Source organism: Ochotona curzoniae, unplaced genomic scaffold (assembly GCF_017591425.1).
Source record: "Ochotona curzoniae isolate NIBS_2020 unplaced genomic scaffold, NIBS_Ocur_1.0 contig_43, whole genome shotgun sequence".
NCBI lineage: Eukaryota > Metazoa > Chordata > Mammalia > Lagomorpha > Ochotonidae > Ochotona > Ochotona curzoniae.
This window is the reverse complement of record NW_024466218.1, coordinates 11,094,936-11,119,854: the sequence shown is the minus strand read 5'-3', so window position 1 is coordinate 11,119,854 and position 24,919 is coordinate 11,094,936. Positions and strand designations below refer to the sequence as shown.

The 24,919-nt window shown below is 40.2% G+C and overlaps 1 protein-coding gene across 2 annotated transcripts in view; it reads right to left on the bottom strand.

Moving 5' to 3' along the window:
- GALNT1 (polypeptide N-acetylgalactosaminyltransferase 1) overlaps positions 1–24,919 on the bottom strand; it is a 95,955-nt gene that overhangs the window by 57,846 nt on the left and 13,190 nt on the right. For both annotated transcript variants that reach the window (XM_040984896.1, XM_040984895.1), the window contains one exon: positions 1,475–1,718. In XM_040984896.1, coding sequence (XP_040840830.1) covers positions 1,475–1,613 — 139 coding nt within the window. In that variant the 5' untranslated portion in view covers positions 1,614–1,718. The remainder of the gene's footprint in view (positions 1–1,474; positions 1,719–24,919) is intronic.

Genomic DNA, 24,919 nt, shown 5'->3' with positions numbered 1-24,919 from the left:
ACCCTCTTTATCTGTCCATCACACCCATCAAACACAACCTCACCCTGATATTTCCTTTCTGCAGCTTCTCTAAGGCCCCAAGACTCTCACTAAAATGTCCACTCACTTGCAACTCTAGAGCAATATTCATTACACTGATATTCTACAATTATTTTTCTCTTCCATTATACTAGTAAGGTATAAATTTTGTTATTGTTGTTTTGTTGATTTTCATTGAACTAACTAGCACACTGGTCAGCACACATCACTGTTTTAAGAAGCTTTACATGCTATGAGGTCGTCTCTTCCTTGCCTTCCAAGTTTTGAATTTAAGACAGAACACTATCAGCTCCCACTGTAAATACCAATGAATAAATACACAATAAGGGGAAGGAATATCAGGATTTGTTCTGGAAGAACAGTAAGACCTGCCCACTGATTTAGGTGTAGGCAGAGAGCATAGCTCCATCAAGTTAAAAAATGTTTTGTGGGACCAGCACAGTGGCCTAGCAGTCAGTCTTCGCCTTGAACGTGCCGGAAATCCACATGGGTGCCAGTTCTAATCCCGGCAGCCCCGCTTCCCATCCAGCTCCCTGCTTGTGGCCTGGGAAAGCAGTCAGGGACAGCCCAAAACCTTGGGACCCTGCACCTGCGTGGGAGACTTGGAAGAGCTCCTGGCTCCTGGCTTTGGATCAGCCTAGCTCCAGCCACTGTGGTACTTGGGGAGTAAATCATCGGACAGAAGATCTTTCTCTTTTTCTCCTCCTCTCTATATATCTGACTTTTCCTATAAAAATAAATCAATCTTTAAAAAAAAGTTTTGCTCTACAACAAAGTTAAAAATCTGAGCTGTGAAGTAAATATGCAAATTAACTGGCTGACATTCAATAAAAATATATTTCATTAAGACTTTGGAAGTAAACATTAAAAAGTTAAAGGTCAGACTAGGTGTTACTACTAGTAGTAGCAACTGAACCTACTTTTAGACAAATTTCCCAAGAAGAAATAAACTAGTAATATAAAATGACCTATTAAAATTACACTTGGGTCTGGAGTTGCAGTGCAGCAAGTTGGGCTACCATCTGTGACACTGGCATCCAGTGCCAGAGTGCTGCTCTGCTTCCAACCCGGTCTTCTGCTACTGTCCTTCAGAGGAAATGATGGGCCCCTGTCACCCACAACTGAAACCAGTAGTAAAGCGTTAGACTTCTCTACACAATTTGGACAGTTCAACCATGATACTTCTAACATTGTTTGGTAGCACAAACTAACCTGAATAAATTTCATGTTTAGTATGGCTACAAATGTATTTAGCAATTTAATATATGATACTTTAATATTTTTAGTTGCTGGAAGAACACACCAGAGACTCTTACAAATATGATTATATATACAAAGCTGGGATTTCTAGTAATCCAACAAATTAAAATTTATATTACCCAAATTTAAACCTGATATCTTTATCAAAATGTTGTTATTGCAGAATATCACTCACCATCTCCAGCAGGAAGTCCTCTCTCCTTTTTCTCATCACATTTGTTGCATTCACTGAAGTAAAGCAGCAGGAACATATCCAAGAGTACCCAAACCAAGGAGGTGGCCAAGACCACCTTGCAGTATGCAAATTTTCTCATGGCACTTTAAATCAAATGCAAAATTTTAAAAAATATATATATATAAATATACAAAGATCATGAAAATTATTCCAATCCAGTTTCATCAGAAATCACATTCATATCCTAGAGAGAAAAAAAAGATTAATTTAGAAATTTGCAAGCTAGAAAATCAATTATAAGATTAACATTATGAATTTAGTTCATATGAATTAATTCACTAATATGAAAATTCACTATAAAAATAGCTCCTATAAAACAGTATCTAATAGCATAATGTGTAAAGGATAAAAATACATCGCACACATAAATAAGTTAATAAACAAGTAGGAAAGTATTTGATTCTTTATAATTAAAAATAAAAATCAAAACAATAGTGAACTATTTAATATCATCAAACATATGGACCCTAAATACTTTTCCATTTAACTGTCACATTACAATGCAAATGCAAAACTAGCAATTACCACAAGAGTCTCAACAATCAGTGATTCCCTGTCTATTCTGTATATTCACATTCAGTGACCAGACACAAAGAATTCTCCCATGTGTCAAATACACTTTGCATTTTGGCTACTGTGACACTCAAGTATGCCATTTAGTTATATATATTAGAACAGCAAGTTATAATAAAAATTATTTGATAGTTTCATTTAAAACAGCATAACTGAATCAAAGGTAAATCACATTAAGTATAAATAACAAAAAAGTTATTGTTTCTAAATTTATTGATCTTGTTAACAAAACAATGAAGCCAGGTACAGGTGCTTTAAAAATTAAAGACAGGGAACAACACAATGGATCAACAGATTATCCTCCACCTGCAAGCACAAGCATCCCAAAAGGATTCCAATTCACATCCTGGCTGCTGCATGACCCATTCAGTTTCCTTCTGGCAGCCTAGGAAAACAGTGGAGGACAGCCCAAATCTTTGGGACCCTGCACCTATGTGGGAGAACCAGAAGACGTTCATGGTTCTCAATGCCACTGTGGCCATTTGGGAAGTGAACCAGCAGATGGATGATCTTTCTGTCTTTCCTTCTCTCTGTAAATCTCCCTTTAATTAAAAATATACAAATCTTTAAAAAAATTAAAAGGATACAGCATGGTAGTTTAGTGGCTAACACCCTCACCTTGCCAGTATCCCATTTGGGCGTTGGTTCTAATCCTGGTTGCTCCACTTCCCATCAGTTCCCTGCTTGTGGCCTGGGAAAGCAGTCCAGGACGGCCCAAAGCCTTGGGACCCTGCACCCACGTGGGAAACCCAGAAGGTCCTGGCTCCTAGGTTCAGATTGGCTCAGCTCTGGTCATTGTGGCCTACTTGGGAGTGAACCAGTAAATGGAAGATGTTTCTCTGTTTCTCCTTTTCTCTGTAAACTTGACTTTCCAATAAAAACAAATAAATGTTTAAAAAAAAAAAAAACCAAAAATTTTAAAAGAACTAAAGACAAAGTACCAAGTACGTTGCCACCAATATTAGTCATCACCACTTATATGTAAAGCATAGAAGAATAGAAAGATGTGTCTTCAAATACAGAATATACTTTATTTTTTGTAAAGCTTTATTCATTTTTATTGGAAAGGCAGATTTATGGGATCCCAGTGCCTGTAAGGTGAGTATTAAGCCACTGAACTATAGTGCCAGACACAGAATATAATTTTTCTTTCTAAAAAATTGTTTTTAAAAACTGCTAACTACATTAAGCACTGTAGGTAAGACACTAATTTTCATACACAACCAATGTTATGAAGTTAATACAATGCAATGAAAAATTAATAAAAATACTATGGACAAAACTGGAAAATGTGAAAGCCATCATCACATAAGTCTCTAAAAAAACTTACAAATTTCTCTTCAGAAAAATAATTTTTTAACTATTTCTACTATCAATTATATATTACAAAATTTAGAGTACTATCCCTCTGTCTACAATTAAATTGCATTCATGGGCCCAGCAAGACAGCTCAGTGACTAAAATCCTCACACTGCAAGCACCAGGAACCTTTATGGGTGCCAGTTCATGCCCTAGATGCTCCACGTTCCATCCAGCTCCCGGTTTGTGGCCTGGGAAAGCAGTTAAGGACAGCCCAAAGTCTTGGGACTCTGCAGCCGTGTGGGAGACCAAGAAGGAAGAAGCTCCTGGCTTGTGGCTTAGGATCGGAGCAGCTCCGGCCATTGTGGTCACTTGGGAAGTGAACCGCTGGATGGAAGATCTTCTTCTCTGTCTCTTCTCCTCTCAGAATATCTGACTTTCCAATAGAAATAAAATAAATATGTTTTTAAGAAAAAAATTGCATTGAAACACTGAGAAAAAAAGAGTTGACTCAGCAAGTCTATTAATGGGTCTTGCTAATCTCCAGGGAATGCCTGGAGTTGGCAACGACCTTAGCAAACTCTGAGAACTAAAGTGCTGGAATGATGTTAGTTATTGATGTTATTCAGTCTGTTCCAGATTATGAGTCAGAATGGCTATCAGCATTGTTTAAAGTAATCACCAAGAATTATGACATGATGTGTACCTAATATCTGGTCTAAAGTTTCAGTCCCCAGGGAGGTCATATAAAGGAAAGGTGCCTAAGTGACCATATTCCTCTAATACTATTTGCTTCCCTAGCTAGTGAAACTTTGTCCATGTCTCTGTTACTCACAGACAGAAAAGTGTGTCCATATGATTATTAGGGAGGATATGGAAGTCTGAACCTGACCTCCTTGCATGGCTACACTCATCCTTCCCTGTGACAAAATAGCTATGAATATAACTTTTTTATTAGTCATTCTGGCAAATCAATGGTAATTAAGATCACCCAAAATGCATACAATGCATATATTCTTTTTTTTTTTTTGACTTGGCTACTGTGAGCATTTGGGGAATGAAACAGTGGACAGACTTCTGTCAGCCTTTGTACCTTTCAAATGAAACAAAAATAATTACATTTTAAAAATTGGTTCATTCTAACAGCTAATTCTTCCATGTCATAGGCTAAATGATCATAATCAATTCTTTGGTTTGTTATTTCATTCCTTCCTTTTACATTCATTACTAAATTAAGAGTTACAAAGAGAGATCTTCCATCCTCTGGTTCACTTTTCAGATGGCACTGGCTCAGGGGGAAGCCAGCAGCCAGGAGCTTCATTCAGCTCTCCCACATGGATGCAGGCACCCAATCAACTTTGAGCCCTCCGCTTTCCCCAGGTCACTAGCAGTGAGCTAGATCAGAAGTGGTGTACCTGGGATGTGATGCAGCACTGATAACGGATTCTGGCACTGCAGCTGGTATCTGACAGTCAGAGTCACAGAGAAAAGGGAGCCAGAGACAGAGAGCCTCTATTCTTTGCTCACTCCCATTTGACTGCAGCGGTCAGACACCAATTTGGAATGCCAGTGTCACAGGTGGTGGTGGTGGTCTTACCTGCTTTGCCACAATCAGCTTATGTAAATGTATAAATCAGTTTTCATGAAAAACAAATCAGCATGACAGATCTGAGATTGGTATCCTGAGAAAACTTTGGCTGGCAAGTTTTGTCTTTGGTTGGTGTCTGGGAACTTGAATGAGAACTCCCTACAAGACAGAACTTTCCCTCATTTTAAGTGTGGCTCACTATGCCTAAATTGTTTGCATAAACAGTATGGTTTATACTAAAACACCACTTCATTCTAGTGATCTGGGATTGTGGCAAGAGCTAAGCAGAGGATGCCCATGTGACCTGCCCCAATAAAAACCTCAGACATTGAGTCTGAGTTTCTCCAGTATCTACATTTTATATGTATTGTCACAATTCACCACTAACTTGATTCAGCTTCCCAGTCTAGTGCCAGCTGCTGTCAGCATCTGGGGAATGAACAATGGAAGAAATTTCATTCATTCATTCACTCCTCTCCTCCACACACCTCATGTTCCATCTCTCCATCTCTCTCTCTCTCTCTCCTGTTGCTCTGCCTTTTAAATAAATATAAACGAATTAAAAAATCTTTTAAAAATTCTTAGTTATCACACTAGGGAACATGAGCAGCAACAGCAAGTCATTAATTTCTTCCTAAGCTTTATTTCTATTATGACAATAAACACCTACTTATGTAGTACAATGTGCTGAGGTTTGAGAAAATATGCACCTTTCTTCCTAGCCATGAACTTAGGCACTAGGAATTATACAATCAGCACCAGCAACTGAAAGCCCCAGGCATTTCTGGGAATAAGTTCAGGCAAGCAGAGTCCAGCAGAAACTTCCTCCACGTCAAGGAGCTACACTGTTTTCTAACTCTGGAATCTCCAGTTTCCAAGATTTTGCTCTGTATTTTGCTACAATACCAATCATAACCCTGAAGATTCATTAATGCTGTTCTTTTCCCTCAATCATTTTTTCTTTTTTTTTTTTTTTAAGATTTATCTTATTTATTGAAAAACAGAGCAACATAGATTTTCCTTCCACTGGTCCACTCCCTCAATGGCCAGGGCTTTAACAGGCAGAAGTCAGGAGTCGAGAGACTCTTCAGGGTCTCCCACATGGGTACAGGTGCCCAAGCAGGGAACAGGACCAGAAGTGGAGTGCAGGCAGTGGTTTAACAGTAGTGCCACAGTACCAACCCCTCTTCTTCTTTTTTTTTTAAATTTTTTTTTTATTGGAAAGGCGGATATACAGAGAGGAGAGACAGAGAGGAAGATCTTCCGTCCGATGACTCACTCCCCAAGTGAGCGCAACGGCCGATACTATGCCGATCCAAAGCCAGGAGCCTCTTCCGGGTCTCCCACACGGGTGCAGGGTCCCAAAGCCTTGGGCCATCCTCGACTGCTTTCCCAGGCCACAGGCAGGGAGCTGGAAGGGAAGCAGGGCTGCCAGGATAGAACCGGTGCCCATATGGGATCCTGGGCGTGCAAGGCGAGGACCTTAACCACTGCGCCATCGCTCCAGGCCCCCCCCTCTTCTTTTCTTTACTATGCTCTATGCGTAGTCTTCATTCTCCATTTCTAGGAGCCAGCTTCACTTTAGTGCAACCAGTTATTACTGATCAAATCCCTCTAATGTCCTAACAATACCAGTCTCTTATGCAAAGTTATGTTACTTGATGTTTCCTTGGAAATCATTTTTTAATAATTATAAATAAAACTGCTCTTGCCTCTCAAGGTCATCCCTTGTTCTCCACTTTTCTACATGCTTTCCAGTCTCCTTTGCTGGTTCTTCCCACTGCCCTGGACGGTCTCAGGCCGTCTGCCAGCACACCCACTTCCTGTGTGCAGCACATCAAGGGCACAGCTTCATCTTCCACGTGCTGCTGGCTCTCAAATTCCTCTTTTCCTGGTCATAGCAAAAGTGACTCTACCATGGAAATTATGTTTTTCATACTTAAGCAAAAAAAATATGAAATATCTTACAACAGAATCATCTCCAAGATAGCATCACTACCTCAATGCTACTATCTGTCCTTTCTCAGTGTTTCGCTCTCCACTGTACTATCAAATACTAATCTAGAGCAAAACTTGTGTTAACTGTAAGTACCAACAGGACAGGTACTTTAAAAATATTATAGAACCTAGAAAAGCACATGGCATAAGGCAGAAGAGTTTGTAATTATTTTTTTAGCCAATGAAAATGCCAGAAAACAATTCCATGAGAGTAAGACAGGTAATTAAAATGAATGCATTTTGAAGTTGTGTTTAAAGATAGGGTAAAAATACCCAATTAAAGACACAGATCATATTGAAAATGAAAAGGTAACAAGTAAGCAAAAACAGAATCAAAGCTGAAAAAGGAGAAAGAAAATCAATTCAAACAAAAAGTGAAACTTAAAATGAAAAACTAAACATACAGAGTACATTAAATTAAATGATAGAAAAAAACGCTAATGCTTCAGTTATTAAAATTAAGATTTAAAGATGGGGTACGCATCTGACCTAATGGTTAAAAACACCTGCATCCCAAACCATGGTGCCTGGGTTCAAGTTTAATTTCAAGTTCCAGCTTCCCGCTAATGTGTACCCTGAGGGACAGTGGTATAGGTTTTAGTTGGGCTTCTGCCCATGTGGCTTCCATCCCCACGATCTTGCAGGCAACAAGTCTCCCTTCAGTAAATAAAAATTTAGAAAATATTTTTAATTAAGCAAAAACAACTTTTCAGATGTAGCCACTGAAAGACAAATTATCAAGCCTGGCGTGGTAGTGTAGAAAGTTAAGTCACTGCCTACAACACCCACAGCCCATATAAGTATCAGTTTGAGTCCCAGCTGCTCTATTTCTGATGCAGTCCCCTGTTAATATGCTTAGTAAACCAGAAATATACGGCCCTGTACCCATGTGGGAAACCTAGATGAAGTTCCTGGGTCCTGACTTCAGTCTGGTCAGCTCTAGCCCTTGTGGTCATCTGTGGTGTGAACCAGTGGATAAGTGGATAGATCTCTCTCCCTCTCTCTCTTATCTCCCTCTTTCTCCTCTCTGTAACTGTCACACAATATTTTTTAAAGAAAAAATTATGACATTTGAATATTTAAAAAATAAAATCTATATACTATTTACAACACACACACCAAAAACAAAGATTAAAATGGAAAACAAAGGGGTCAGTGTTGTGGCACAGCACTTCAAGCCACCATCCCATATGGGTGACAGCTGGTGTCCCAGGTGCTCCAGTTCCAATCTAGACTCTTGCTAACAGCTTGGGAAAGGCAGCAGAAAATGGTCCTTATGTCTAGGCATGAGCCACCCAGAGACACGGGTAAAGCTCCTGGCTCTGGCCTGGCCCACGACTGCCCAGTGTAACCATCTGGAAAGTAAACCAATAATTTATATACTACACTGCAAATACCAATTGTGATCTCTGGATAAAATGCAAGAACAACTATATTAAGACACTGGAGAAACTGAGAAGAATTCACCCCATGAGAATTCACCCCATATACACACTAGACAAGACATGCCTTATGTATCCTCTTGCCTGAAGACAGATGCCAGTCAACACTAAGCAGAGTGGCTGAACCTCAAAAAGGAAGTCACAATTACTGGCTTGAGGCATCAACAGAGAGGTTTGGAGCTGGTGGAGAAGGTGGAAATGAGGGGGATTTATGGCTTAAGCAGAATTTGCTCTCCAAACTCATCAGACACTTAAAATTCTATGTTTATAGTTAATGGATTAACATTAATGGTCAACAGATTAGAGCAGAAGCTTGATCCAATTATGTTATGCGAGGGGGGCAGGGCATTTGAGAAGTAACTAGATTGGACAGGACTAGGTTGGTGCAGCCCATGGTCAAAGAGGAGACCACACGGGGTAGCCAAAGATCCTACTTCCTGTGTGTGTCTGCTTCCTGGCTTGCCTTCTGATTGTTCTTCCTACACAGGCTCTGTTTCCGCTTCCATGACAACAAACAAATGAGATTACCCCATCTTGGTCTGTGAACCTCAAGCCATGAGTCAAATGAACCTTCTCCTTTATTTGTAGCTTCTCTCCAAAATTTTTAAAGTAATGAAGAGTTCATTACTATCTGGAGAAAATCCCAGTTGGGCAAAATCTCAATATATGTAAACTCCATCACAACCCTTAGCTGACCCCTAAATATAACACCAAAGAAATTCAAGAGGCACTAAAGAGAAGCAACAGCCACATGGCTGAATGCATTAAGCAAAAATATCACCTACCCCATGCAGGAGGAAAACAGTTTGGAGTTTAAATGCAGTCAGTTGGTTATCTGCTAGAACAATAAAGTATCAACAATCTACAGCAGAAAACAGAAGGTCACAAAAACATGATAGCCACAATATACAATAAAACACACACACACACACAGAACAGGTAGAACACAAAACCACAAAGTCTGAAATGGAAAATCCACTTAAGGTGTTTAACAGCAGGTAATGGACAACAGAATATATGGTTAGGGAACTTCAAGTGAGTTCAATGATCTAGTGTGGTGTAATGTGCTTGAGCCCCTAGACCCAGATAGGAGATCCAGATGAAATTCCTGGTTCCTGCCTTTGGCCTGGTGCAGCTCCAACTATTGTGTCCATTTGGGGAATGAACCAAAGAGCTCCCTCATCCTGTAACTCTGCCTTTCAAATAAATTAAAAAATCTTTTAAAAAAATTACTTATGAATTACAAAGGAAATGCAGAATGATAGAAAACCCAAGAAAATAAAGACAATTAGAACAAATGGTAAGTTTTAGCAAGGTTACTAGATTAAAGAACAATAAAAAATTAAAATTGTTAAGACCTTTAAAAATTAACAGGGATCAGCAAAGTGGCATATCACGTTAAGCCGCAACCCGTGATGCAGACATCCTATACAGGCATCGGTTAGTCTCAACTGTTCCACTCTTGACCCAGCTTCCTGCTAACACACCTGAGAAAGCAAGGCTCACAACTTGGGTTTCATCAGTCCTTGACCGATAGCTACAACTGCGGCATCAAACAGGTAGAGGGAACAGAATTCTGTCCTTCCTCTTCCTCCCTTTGCCTTTAACCCTCATCTCTGTCTCTGTCTCTTTTCTAACTGCCTCTCAAAACATAACTTAATCAAATAAAAGGTTTTTTTTTTTTTTTAAAGATAGCATGTTTATGTGTGGAAGGTTTGTTATATTAAAGACAAATTCTCTTAGTATTAACATGTGCACTTTTTAGTTCTAATTCTGGACATAATTTTTCCAGAATTTTAAAGAGGATCCTAAAATCACATATTGAATAAAGCCAAGAAATCCACTATAATTTTGAATCCCATTTGAGAGTTGTTTCATGTCCTGGCTGCTCCAATTCCTATCCAGCTCCGTCCCAGCCTGGGGAAATAACAGAAAAGCCTTGGGACTCTGCACCCACGTGGGAGACCAGAAGCAGCTCCTGTTTCTTGGCTTCAGATTGGTTCAGCTCAGGCCACTGTAGCTATCTAGGTGTGACCAAGCAGATGGAACATGTATTTCCCTGTCTTTCCTTCTCTGTAAAAATCTGCCTTTCAGATAAATAAATATAAATCTTCAAAAATGATAAACCAAAGATGGGCAAATAACATCTGCAAGATAAATAATGAAGAATACTATCAGCGTATACTAAAAACCATCAGCAAATCAAAATAAACATCGCTACACAAAATGTTTAAGTATCCTGAAGGGCCAATGTTGTGGCACAACATTCTAAACCATGTCTGTGACATTAGGATTCAAGTTCTGACTGTTCTACTTTCAATCCAACTTCCTGGTTATGTGCCTGGGAAAGCAGAGAGGACGGCCCAAGTACGAGGGCCCTTACCACCTATGTGAGAGACCCAGAAGAAGTTCCAGGCTCCTGGCTTAAGCCTGGCCCTGGCCAAGCCCCAGGCCCACCCACTGTAGCCATATGGCAAGTGAACTAGGAAAAGAAAGATCCCTTTTAATATTTCTCCCTGTCATTATGATTTTCAAAACATATAGTATGTATACATATCTGTGTGCACACACACATATACACATTTTAAGTGACAGGCAGGGAATCAAAACTGCCAATTTCTATAAAAATATACTAAATCTCACCAGTAATCAGGAAAATAAATTCTACCTTTAGACCTGTAAGAACACAAGGAATGGTAAGTGGTCTTTCCACATCGGCCTTGCTGATTTTTCTATGAATGGCTATTCTCTGCTCTCTCTCTCTCAACTGGATTTTCCCTGCAATCTCAAGCTGTCTCTGCCTTGACAAAAGACAAATTGTTTCTAGGGCATGACATTTCAAGTGCCATTTCTTGAGATTTTCTGTGAAGGCAACTCTGTTTTATGTTCTCAACAACAACAAACCAAACACAATTAGGTTGCTATTTACTTAACAATCTCACAAAAAGCTAACAAGCAAACGGCTAGAAAAAGTCAGAAACAACTACTTAATTCATAATAATAACTTAAAATATTTCCTCTGCATTAATTTTAAATCCTATCTAATTTTCAAAATTGCATTCTATTAAAGGCTCAAAACACTCAGAAATATAGGTGAGTTGCCAACGATATCATTATCACCAATAAAAATGTTGACTCAAAAATAACTTAAGAAAAAAATTTTTTTTTACATACAAGACTTTTCCACTGGAGTGAAGGAGAAATTAAGAACTAAGATCATGGGGCTGGCACCATGAAGAAGTGGGTTAAGTCCTTACCACCTGTAGTGCCAGCATTCTATATGAGTACTAATTCAAGTCCCAGCTGCTCTACTACCCATCCAGCTCCACGCTTATGACCTAGGAAAGCAGCAGAGGATGGCCCAAAGCCTTGGGACCCTGCACTTGCATGGGAGACACAGAGAAAGATCTTCCATCCACTGGTTCACTCCCCAAGTGGCCTCAATGGCCAGAGCTAAGCCACTAAAGACAGGAGCCCAGAGTCTTCTTCCAGGTCTCCCACATGGGTGCAAGGTCCCAGAGGCTTTGGGCCATACTACCCTGCTTTCCCAGGCCACAAACAGGGAGCTGGATGGGAAACAGAGCAGCTGGGATACAAACTGGCACCCATATGGGATTCTGGCACATGTAACATGAGGATTTAGCAACTAGGCTACCGTGCCAGGCCCCATAAATAAATCTTCTTTAAAAAATTGTCTCATTCACGAGTAAGTAGTCTTTCCCAAACACAAAGCACCATTACTTCAGCATAACCTCAAGTTTCTTCTACAATAAATTCAAGATGATTAAGTGCAAATTTTTAAAAATTACATATTTATACATTATCAAACAGCATATATTTTTGATGAATATCATCTTACTGCTTTATAAATCTCAACAGTCCTGTAGATAATGCTATTTCATTGTATGAGAAAGATTAGAGACCAGTCCAATTTGCATCTTTCAATTTCACATTCTGTGTAACTATTAAGTACAGCACTTTCTCGGGCCCATTAAGCCCCTAATTCTACCACACTTCTCCAAAGAACTAAGCAGTCTTAGGAGATGCATCCTTAACCTGATATAAGAAAATTTGCCATTTAATTATAAAGTACCCTAAACTTGAGAAACAAAAAAGAATAAAGTAAAGAAAATTAGTTCTTCCTAAGAAACTTTTTATATAAATAAAATGTAATCAGCCAGGCTTTGTTTGACTTTTGAATTTACAAGCCAATTTTAAGACAATTTAGAAATCAATGGAAAAATCTGATTGTGGAATGGGTATTAGATGCTACTAAGGAATTATTGCTAGTTTTAAAGGAACAACAATGTGGTTGTAGTTTAACATGTTCTCATTTTTAGGAGATCCACGCTTTAAAAAGTTTTAAAAGTAAAATGACATGTTCTTGTACTGCGTTGTAATTCTTGAGCTTGTGGATGAAGGAAGAGATGGATAGGTAAAGCACCTGTGGCAAATTCCTGGTCTGCAGTGTAGAAGCATGGGTACAGATTTGGGAAGTCTATTTTACCATTTCCTCTACTAACATACATATATATGAGTGTGTTTGTGCAAATTTATACACACACAGTTAGAAGTTTTTGAAATACAAGAAAAATAATTTTTGGTATATTTCAGACAAATGGATTAAGGTTAACAATAATTTAACAACTTAGTTTGGAGGTCAAATATGACAAACACTGCAACAGGGTGAATAAAAATCAAAGCACACACCCATTCATTTACTAGCAAGTCTCTTCTTATTCTAGTCTAAGCATTTTACCAGACCACAGGAAGACAAAGATGACTCAAACCACATGACGGTCCCTGGGAAGGAGACAGTCAATGAGAATGCCGAGTAAAGGATCCTTGGCAATAGAAGGTTGAAGAACAGCAGCCAGTGACAGATAATGACAAGAGTGGTGTGGTGGAAATTCAGTCTTACATTCATATACCCCTGCTGCTCCTTTGTGGCCATTTGGGAAGACCAGCCAACAGAAAATCCCTCTCACTATAACACTGGATTTTTTTTTTAAGGTTTATTTATGCATGAAATGCAAACAAGCTATAGTTCCCAAAGCAATAAAGACCATCTTTATTTTTAAATGCCAAATAAACTGAAGGGAAATGAAAGAAAATGCAATTACCAAGCATGTATTATATGCTAAACATTTTTACTGGCACAGCGTAACATAATCCTTTCCAACTAGATAACAAGCCAAATATGATCACACTCATCCTCTTACAGGTAAGGAAACCTAACATTTTCGATTGTTGGATCCCAGCCAATCAGCAACAAAGCTAAATTAAGATTCGTTGTCTTAAGTCACAGATATGAATCATTAAACATCCACAATTGCTTCACCACAGCTAATAAAAGCATTTGTTTCCATGACGCTCCAGCATTTTACAATGCTAAAATGAAAATATTTTTTAAAAACATACATTTTTTTAAAATGATGCAACTCCAGCCATTGTGGCCACTTGGGATGTGAATCAATGGATGGAAGATCTTCCTCTCTGTCTCTCCTCCTCTCTGTGTATCTGACTTTCCAATTTAAAAAAAAAAAAAAGTTTAACCATCAAAGTGATAATTCAGCATGTTCAATTTCATCCCTATATAGTCTTCTCAGCTCTGTGACCTTGAATTGGTCCATTTCTTCCTTGTGTTTGGTAAGACTGCTACAGCAACTCACAGGCTAACATTCATATGGGTAGATTCAGATTCTTCCAATAATTCTGAGATGCATTTTCCAGAAACTCCTACAATTTCCCTCAGTCTAAAATAGTAACAAGCCTATTTCTCAATCAAATCCCTGTAAGGCATATGGGATGGCCATGATAGTCTTACACTACTCAGGGTCCACCAATAATTGCTACAAAATGCCAAAGAAGAGAGGCCAGGATAGGGAGACAATCACACACCACCACCACAAGGTCAGCCAGATTCCTAATCTACAGTCAACATGTATTTGTGAATGAGAGAGGCATACACAGTCATAATACTGTCATTTACAACTATGTAGAGATGTGGTGCTTAGCCTAGAGGTTAGGACATTCTATGTGAGAGCAACTGCCTTCAACGCCAGTTCTGGGGGCCTGACTCCAGCCTCTGTTACTGCGGCCCCTGGGAGGCAGAGGGCTGTGCTTTAGGACTTGGGTCTTGCTACTCACAAAGTAGCACTGAGCTCCTGCCTCCCAGTTGTGGCCCAGCACAGATCAGCACAGCCCTGCACATCATGTGCCTCTGAGAAATGAGGCAGCAGATGAAAATGCTTGCTTATACGCTCTATCCTTTTTTTCGCTTGTCAAGTAAATGTTAAATTTGTAATATATACATACCTGTAATGCATATAAACAAAGGTTAATACAAACCAAATAAGTTTGAAAGTACATATTAACAAAATTTACAGTAATTTTTAAAAATTTTTTAAATATTTATTTTCACTGGAAAGTCAGATTTACACAGGCAAGAAGACAGAAAGATCTTCTATCTACTGGTCACTCAAGTGATCACAATGGCCAGAGCTGTGCCAAACAGAAGTCAGGAGCTCTTTATGGGTCTCTCACGCAGATGCAGGGTCCCAAAGCTTTAGGCTGTTTTCTATTGCTTTCCCAGGCCACAAGAAGGGAACTGGATGGGAAGTGGAGCAGTGAGAACACAAGTTGGCACCCATATGGGATCCTAGTGCATGCAATGGAAGGATTTAGCCACTAAACTATCGTGCTAGGCTTTATATTTTAAAGATTTGCTTATTTATTTAAAGTTGAAAGGCAGTTACAAGAAAGAAAAAAACACCTTCCAAAAGTTGCTTCAATCCCCAGATGGCTATAACATGTGGTGCTGGGCCAAGCTAAAACCTAGAACTCCATCCAGGTCTTCCACATGAGTGGCAGAAGCCCAAGCAACTAGGTCTTCTTCAATTGTTTTCCCAGGTTACTGGATCAGAAGTGGAGCAGTTAGAAATTGAACTCATATTCACATGGGATGCCAGTGTCACTGGTGGCAGCTTAACCTTCTGTCCCAGAAAGACAGTCCCCTAGTCATGGTTGGTGGTGTTGTTAAGTTACTTATTTACTTGAAAAGCAGAGCTAAAAAGAGACTGGGACCAGGGAAGTATCATTTTTCCATTCATGGCTGCAAAGGCTATCACTGGCTCAAGCTGAAGCTGGGATGCTGGAACTTCAGCCAGGCCTCCCATGTGGGTGGCAAAAATCACCGTCCCTGCTTTCCTAGGAGCATTAGCAGGAAACTGGATTTTAAGTGAAGCAGCCAGACTTGAAGAGTTGCCCAACAGGGATGCCAACAATGCAGGCAGTGGTTTAATCCATAGTAATTTTTTAAACAGCAGACACACTGTATGACTAGACTATCTGTGTTGACATCCTGCCTCTGACACCTACTATCAAGTAAATTCACACAAGTGGCAATGAAAATGACCAGCATGTGAAAGGCCTGAAATCGAATACAGAGAAAGTCACAGTGAGCAAAGCATTACATAAATTCTAGCTACTGTTTGCCTTATAGGAGATTACCATGATGAAAGTCATGAAATTAATGTTAAATGGGAGTGTAGAGGAGACATTTCTTTACAACTGGCTAGCATCCTTCCATTCCCCATTCCTAATTTTCTCCTGAAGAATTACCTGTCCATTACCTTGATTAATCCATAAGGCCAAAAAGATTCCTGCAAATAAGTTCCTACTTCAACCACCAGTATTTTCAGCATACCAAAGCTCAATTAAGATACACGCTGATATGTTGGGCAAGTAATTTGCAAAGATGGAAGAATAGAGAGAGGGAGTTCAATTACTCCCAATGGCAACAATCTAATCAACTCATTCCTATAATCCTGCTTCCAAACCCCACTGAGCTGGATTAGTTTGTTTCCCAGTTTGATTCTTTAACATCACATCAGCTCTGTAAACTTCTCATTCCATTCCAATAAATTACTGTCTGCTTGAGGTGGAGTCTACTTCCTACAATCAAAGAACCCAAGTGAAATGTATACACAACGGGATGTATACACACAGGACTGTCTGTCATCGTCTGTACCAGCAATGTTGGGGCACACTTAAATAAGAGACTGAGGGAATTATGACTCCTTATGAAGGACTACACTATTGTGTAGTGGGAAAAACTTGTCAAGGGGTGGGAGCAGGGAATCCCGAATTTAAAAATAATAATAAAATACAAAGAACATATTTCTTGCAAAAAAAAAAAAAAGAACCCAAGTGGACTAGGATGAGGCATTGTTAACAGCATGAAGCATCTGGGAAATTCATGAATGGAATGGAGAGCTCTGCTGAGGATAAGAAAAGCAAGATAATCAATAGGCTAAGATTTATGCCACAGGGCTGATGCCATGCAGTAGCAAGTTGGGCCTCAGTGTGCAGAGCCAGCATCCCACACGGGTGTTGGTTGAAATACGGCCTGGGTGAACTTCCAAACCAGCTCTTTGCTGGTATGCCTGGGAAAGCAGCAAAGGACAGTCCAAGTTCTTGAGCCCTGCATTCACGTGGGGATTCAAAGGTAGCTCTAGGCTCCCGGCTTCTGACCAGCCCAGCCATTGTTGTCGTGGCCATTTTGGGAGTTAACCAGCAGATGGGTCTCTCTCTCTCTCTTTTTCTCTCTCTCTCTCTCTTTATATATATATATATACACACACCCTGCTCTTTCTATAGATCTCTTTCAAATAAGAATACATAAATCTGTGGCATGCATGCTAATCCTCACCCTGCCATGCTGGCATCCCTTATGGGCACCAGTTCATGAGCTGGCTCCTTTGCTCCCAGCTTTGGGTCAGCTGAGCTCTGGCCATTTGGAAAGTGAACCAGCAGATGGACAACCACTTCTCTCTCCTTCTGTCTATAAAATCTGCCTGTCAAACAAAAGCATATCCTTTATAAATAAAACTAAAATAAATTTTAAAATTATTCCAATATTAGGGTATAAAACTTGTCTCAGAGATGAAAAGAACTACAAGTTGAAAAGTTGTGCTGCAAAGGAATATGAGAACCCATCTACATTAGACTGAAACATTCTGCTCTTAACAGTCTAGGATAACTATTGCTTTTTAAATATTTATTTCAAACATGGAATTACAGAAAGACAGATGCTTTCCATCCACTGGTTCACTTCATAAATGGCCTCAATGGCCAGGGTGGAGCCAGGCCAGAGCCAGGAGCCTGGAGCTTAATCCAGGTCTCCCATGTGGACACAGGGGGACAAACACTTGGGTCAACTTCCATTCCTTTTCCCAGGTCATTAGCAGGGAACCAGACCAGAAGTGGAGCAGCCAGGATTAGAGCTGGCACTCATAAACACCAGCCAGCCCCAAGGGCAAGTATTTTTTATAAGGTCCCTTCCAAAGAGTTGAGTGACACAAAAATGTTCAATTACCAGTACATCCAAGGTGACCTTCCCCTTTCATACTCTTTTCTGGTGAAAATCCTTTAGCCCTAGTTCATTACACTTGAGCACACTCTTCAAAAGTTCATAACAAAAATCAAAGACAGGGCCAGGCAAGATAGCTCAGTGGCTAACATCGCCACTTTATAAGCATCAGGATTCCATGAGCACCTGTTCTAATCCCAGCTGCTCCACTTCCCATCCATCTCCCTGCTTGTGGCCTGGGAAAGCAGCAGAGGAAGACCCAAAGCCTTGGGACCCTGCACCCAAGTGGTAGAAGGTCCTGGCTCCTAGCTTCAGATGAGCTGAGCTCTGCCACTGAGGCTACTTGGGGAGTGAACCAGTAAATGGAGTATCTTTCTCTGTCTCACCTTCAATCTGTAAATCTGCCTTTCCAAATTAAAAATAAATAAATATTTTTTTAAAACCCTCAAAGACAGCTCAACAATATTTAAAGATAAAGAATATTCAGGGGGTGAGAAAACAGTATAACTGCCCAGCTGGTTTGGTTCAATTTTAAAGTCCTTACCTTTTTTTCTTTGGAAATTTGATTTTTTTCCTACTCTCATTTACTATATATACCAATAGACTTCATATATATGTATCTATACACATTTCTATGTACTTATATAACAATTTCCACCTTTCTATACAATCTGGACTAAGCCACTATTTTAGCTCCTATTTTATGTCTCTGAAGAAAAGATTTTCCCCAGCTCAGGTCTCAATTAAACCCTTGTTAACTAAGGGTAAAAGTTACACTATACTTCTCTCTCACACACTCGTTATCTTGTCCTCTGTATTCCACACTTAGGGTCCTAGATCCTCATAAAACTCGTTTCCTCCAGTCTTCATAAGATCTTTGTCTCCAAAACAAAAAGGACTTCAAAAAGTTCATGAGAAATGGAATTAAAAGATAAAAATTTAAAACATAAATATTATTTGTCAACATAAACTCCATCAACTCAAGTCACTTTTTAAGGTTGATAGCAGCCATTTTTCTAGACAACTGGAAGTCCTGGGAATCTTAACTGAAAAAAAAAAAAGTATTGTTCTTTTAAAAAAAAACCAGTTAATAAACAAAATATTAAAGTAGCCAAATCAGGACAGTAAGGTGGGTGCCTAATGATTTCCTGCATGAACACTCATAAAATTGCCCTTGTCTGATGACAGAAATGGGCAGGAACGCTGAGTTGGTGGAGGGCAATCGGGTAAAGCTTCCCCAAGCATTTTTTTTTGATGAAACTTTGTTTTAATTTCTCAAGACACTGCCCTAATAAACAGATACTATCATTATTCAGCCCTCATGAAAGACAACAAGCAAAATGCTTGAGCATTACGTGACCTTTGCTCTCTTTATTTGTACCACTGTCACCTCTTGGTAACCATTGTTTTGACTGTGCTTTGTTTTGAAGATTATACTGCTAAAGCCATGTTTCATCTCCTGCTTATAATTATTCCTAGAAATCCTTTAAGGTCTTGATCCCACTGGTTTAAGATCTGCACTGAATGTTCTGCTCTCGTGTACCACTGATCTGGGCACAATAGGTTTTGCAGACATTAAGGTCTGCTCAACTCAAATATTTCTATTAGAATTTTGTACGAAATGTTTATGATGATGTCTCTTTTTAAAAAGCTGTATTTTTTTTTTTTATTAGAAAAGCAGATTTTGCAGAGAGGAGAGACTGAGAGAAAGATCCATCCACTGGTTCATGCCCCAACTGGCCACAACAGCAAGAGTTGAGTCAATCTGAAGCCAGGAGACAAAAAGTGCTTCTGAGTCTCCCACACTGATGCTGGGTCAAAACGCTTTGGGCCATCCTCTACTGCTTTCCTAGGCTGGATGGGAAGTGCAGCAGCAAGGACACAAACCAGTGCCCATAGGGATACCTACATTTGCAAGGCAAGGATTTAGCTACTAGGCCATTGCACTGCTGGCAGCTCATGTGGGGGGTTTAACACGCTACACCAAAACGCCAGCCCTTCCCAACAGTATCTTACTACAGAAATGTGCCGTTGCAAGACAGACAAGAACATGCTTAAAATCATAATCTTTTTTTTTTTCTTCAGTTTTGGTTTGGAGAGTGGTTTACCAAACAAGCTAATTCTTCTCCTCTGCTGAAAGTTTAAGAAAAAAACAATCTTTTTTTCAAGTCCTGAAACTCTCAAAAAGTGATACTACAGGTACATTTAGAGTCACAGGTAACAGCAGAACTGGGTGCCACTTCCAACAAGTTTTGAGAGTTGCTAATGAATGAGAAAAAAATAGGTTAGGACTAGCAATCAAATGTCTCTATCCCAGGACTGCCCCACCTTTCTGTCTTAAGTAAACAGATCAGTCCAAACCTCTACATTTTACTTCTTATTACATATGACAGCATTCTACACAGAATATCTTCCATGTGCTCAAAGTAATGTGTTATATTAGCAAATGAGAATTGTGGATTAGTCAAAATCTGCTGTTTCATCTAGGTTCCACCACAAAACATTTATTCTCATATTAAGATTGATCTTTAAGATGCCATTAACCTTCCCCAATTAGGGTTACCACTGTCTAACCCTGCCTCTTTTGCTGGGAATGGTCAAGCTTACCAACTAACACCAGTCTCTAGCAGCCTCAGTCCTACTGAGTTTTCCTCTCCATGTCTCAGGGCTCAACACCAACCTGCCTCTCTATACCTTAGACTTCAGCCAAAACCATACTCAAACCCAAAATATCTACCCAACCACAGTCTCCTGACCATTTAGTCAGTTCAGACTCCTTCACCCCTGATAAGCCTGCTCTTCCTCATGTAGTTCCATCTACTTTTGGCCAGGCCAAAACCAGGAGCTTCTTCCAGGTCTCTCATATGGATGCAGAGATCAAAGTGCCTGAGCCATTCTCCACCTCCATCAGAAGTAGAGCAGCCAAATCTTAATCTGGTGCCCACATGCAATGCTGGCAGCACTATCTGTTACACTCCAAAGCTGGCCCTCCTAAGTCACTTTCTATTCTCCACCCTAACCAGACTCTAGCTTTATATGCACAGCTATGAATCTAGAAGTCACATCTTTTGCAATTCTGCACTTTATGATACACAGATTCTCATTCCACTAGACCTTTCAGCCTTACAATTACAATCTTTAACCCTATCCAAGCCCCACTGTTTTTTTTTTAACATGAAAATTCTGAAACAGCACTGGCCAAATCCATCATAAGTGCATGCTAACCACCCAGATGCAGCCCTTGCTACTCTCGCCTACTGCTTTCCCGTAAGCACTCGATCATCCTAGCCCCTACCTTCATGTGTGTACATCCTCAGATGACTCAAGACAATCCTGCCTCTGACTGCAGGCAAATCTCCCCTCCACTTCACATTCAGCATCCTTTTTCCTTCTCATGGATAACACTCTACTTGTACACTTAACTGCACTCTGTTCTAATAGCCTTGAAGTCTTGCTCCACAAATTATTCCTCTTTTTTCTACCCCCATGCTAACCAAGTAATCTACTAGTTCTTTTTGGCCCAGGATAAGTCTTTGTCCCTTCCAACATTTCCAAAAAACATTTTTAAAAATTAAATTTATTACCAACATCTAAGAAACAGAGTATTTTATTTGGAAGGTCAAAGTTTCTGGCTTCTCTGATAAAACAAGACCCCCTGCCTCCACTGAGTGAACATAATCAAACTGCAAAATCCCAGAAGCTGATCAATGACTGCCACTTGCAGTGGGGTATTTGCCAACTCCTCAGAGTGCACCACAACGGACACAACTTGTGGGTCGCAAGCCCTGCCGTCACACCGACCTAATCCACCTTACTTCCCTAGTATGCCACATCCTGCTGAGCGTTGTTCCTTTCTATCCTAAAAAGCATATCCTTCAACTTACCCCCAATGCACGCTTATTATCTCCTTTCTCCCATTATTTCAAGAAACGGTCTGCACTTGCTCTACCACATTGTGACCAGGCATTCACTCTTACTGCCTTGTAATACGATTTCTGCTCCTATCTCTCCGCCGAAGTTAAGAAAAGCAGAAAAAAAGCACATCTTTTCACAACCTTCATATTCAACAGAATATCAGTGACATCACTATCAAATCTCCTTTCAGCTTTCTTGACTTTGCCCTCCTCTAACTCTCCAAGTGAAGAAATCATGGGAAACACCCCTATACCAGGTAGCCTCTTCAGTGCTTCCTGCTCACCAGCCCCACACATTCACATGCTGTTACTCCCCACAGCTCTCTATCAACTTCCCAATCTCTTAAAGTTTTTCTTAAGGGAAATTAAGAATAAAAGGATCTAGTGAAAGATTAAGTGATTTATTCAGCATTTCTTGGGCAACAAGGCAATAATGCCTATGAGACTGGCAGAAGACGGCCTTTCCCTAAGGAACTCACAGTCTAAAAGGGGCATAAGAACTAAAATAAAAAGTGACAACATAACATATAATAGAGAAAAAAACAGGCATCAAAGAAAAGGTCAGGGAATGTCAGAACAGCTTGCTGAAACACCAAAGCCCACTCCTCTGCCTCAGACATATCCATTTCAAAAATATTTTAGTCCAAGCCTCCAGGAAGAGGTTCCTAACTAATTCCCCTGCCTTCCCTTCACCCATCTTACCCACTCTCCACACTGCAGTAAGGCTGACTGCTTAGAGTCGTACCAGACAGCAACCTGCTTGAGAAATTTTAACAGCACAGAGAATAAGGCCTCCCTGCCCCACCCTTCCATCAGCTGTCCCATGCCAACGCTTCTACCTTAACCTCACTCTGCTTTCCCCTTCCCCTACTGTTCCTCTAGCTACGTGACCTTTCAGTTATTTGACCAGAACAAATTCTCTTTTGCTTTATGGCCTCTTCACATACCATTCTTGTCCCCATGCTTTGTATCATTAAAGTCTCTGAACTCAGCTCACTTGAAATGTCACTTCCCCTATATCTCTCTGCCCTGTTAAACTGTACATGATCAATAAAGACAGGAACTATCTCTGTTCTGTCTTCACAGTACCAGACAACGACAGATATTCAATAAATACTCACTCAAAAAAGATAGAAAAAATGCTTTGCCCCTCTAGGTCTCTAACCGTAAGTGTTCCCTCGGGCTTACTCCTCAGTTATCTCCACTCCCCCGTTTTCATCATCTCCAGACGGATAACCCTCATCGGTACTTCCAATCTCCTCACAAGGCCCAGTCCAACTATGATGCCTGCAGTTCCACCTAGGATGCCTCTCCAATATCTACAACTGAACAGCATCTAAACTAAACTCATTCCCTACCCATAAACTTGCGCTCCCCACCACTGCTGTAAACAGTTACATTATATCAGAGATTAAGAGACTGAGTACTCCGTTCCCTTCACCCATAAATAAGAAAATCCAGAAACACACCTGTATGTTCCTGTATTCAGTCACCTAGACTAATGCATTAGCCTCATGTTTTTCCCCAGTTTTTAAAAATTACTTGCCCATAGTTACTGATTCTTATCATATCAACCAATACTCTTGTGAAATCCTTCAACAGTCCCTTCCCGCCTTCCAAACAGTACCTACACTCTCCATCCTCCCAATCCTGCATAAACTACCCTAGCAAATCGCCTAGCGGTTCACACCATGAACTGTGGAGCCACATTCCCAAGTTAAAAGCACAGATATGAGGACAGGTGCAGATCCCAGCTTTACCACTGAACCTCTGTCAAGAAATTTTATTATACAGATCAAATCAGTTAGTACAGGGCAACAAGCAGAATAAGGATCTGCACATGGCAGTACTACCTGCATTATTTTATCCGTATTTTGTAGCTCTCTATCTAACTGCTAATAACCTAGATTCCTGTCCATCTGAATCAAGTCACTGTTGCCAAGTAATAAGCCACCAATGTTGTACTCCCTTTTCTAACTCAGAAGTATTTCCATTCAAAAGCTTCTGCCACCAAATGACCTTTGTCCCCAGGAGTGCTGTATCTCATGCATTGAAATGTTCAGCATTCAAGAATCTCCACCCTTGCTTAAAGCCTTTCAGTCTATAATTAAACACCCTTTTCTTTCCACTTTGCCTTTTCCCTCTCAAGTTTTAGAACAGACACTATCTTACTATGTGGCAAAGCTGTTTCAGTTCTTTTATGTCCTCAACCTGGGCAAAGGCTGACAGTCTCACGGGATACTCTCTACAACAGTTCTGTTAGTTCAAACAGTGAACTTATGCATGAAAACACTTAAATTCTGTAGTATGCCATGAACAGAACGTGCGCATCAATCCCTAAAGCTGTTAGGCCTCATCACTATGATACTACACTTTAAAGATTTTGTAGTGCGTGGGTCCAGCACAGTGCCTAGTGACTAAAGTCCTCACCTCGCACATGCCAGGATCCCACAGAGGTGCCAGTTCAATGTCCTGGGGCCCTATTTCCCATCCAGTTCCCTGCTTACAGCCTGGAAAAGCAGCACAGGACAATCCAAAGCCTTGGGATCCTGCACCCACATGTGGAAAATGTGGAAGAGGCTCCCAGTTCTTGGCTCCTGCCTCCAGATCGGCTCAGCTCCAGCTGTTGTGGGCCACTTGGGAAGTGAAACAGCCAATGGAAGATCTTTCTCTTTGTCTCTCCTTCTCTCTGAAAATCTGCCCTTCCAATAAAAATAAATAAATCTTTCAAAAAAAAAAAAAACCTCAAAAAAAAAGAAAAGATTCAAATGGCTAATCACTGAGTTACAGTTTTTGAAGAATCAAGTAGCAGCACGCCAGGCAGTGCTAGTCCCTATGGACTAGCCCCAGAAGACCAATAAAGAGACGTAGCAAGAATGAATATTGGGAGGAGAAAACGATTCTACTCTAAACAAGTATCAGAAAAAACTGTGACTCCACCCATGACAACGGAAATCAGGTTTACAACCTGACTTCATGCCCTCATCAGGCTATGTAACAAGATAGCACAAACCTTTGCACACCAACAGAGGAACCCAAGCTTTCATTCATATGAGTTGGTAACAAGAGAGCTTTCCACACCCCATCCTTGGGGAGGGGTCAAGTATCTGTCCTGGATCTCAATCTTCACCTGGCACTAACAAGATACTCTAGCTCATGAGTCAAGGAAGGCCGTGAAGGGAGTCTGTACTTCGAATT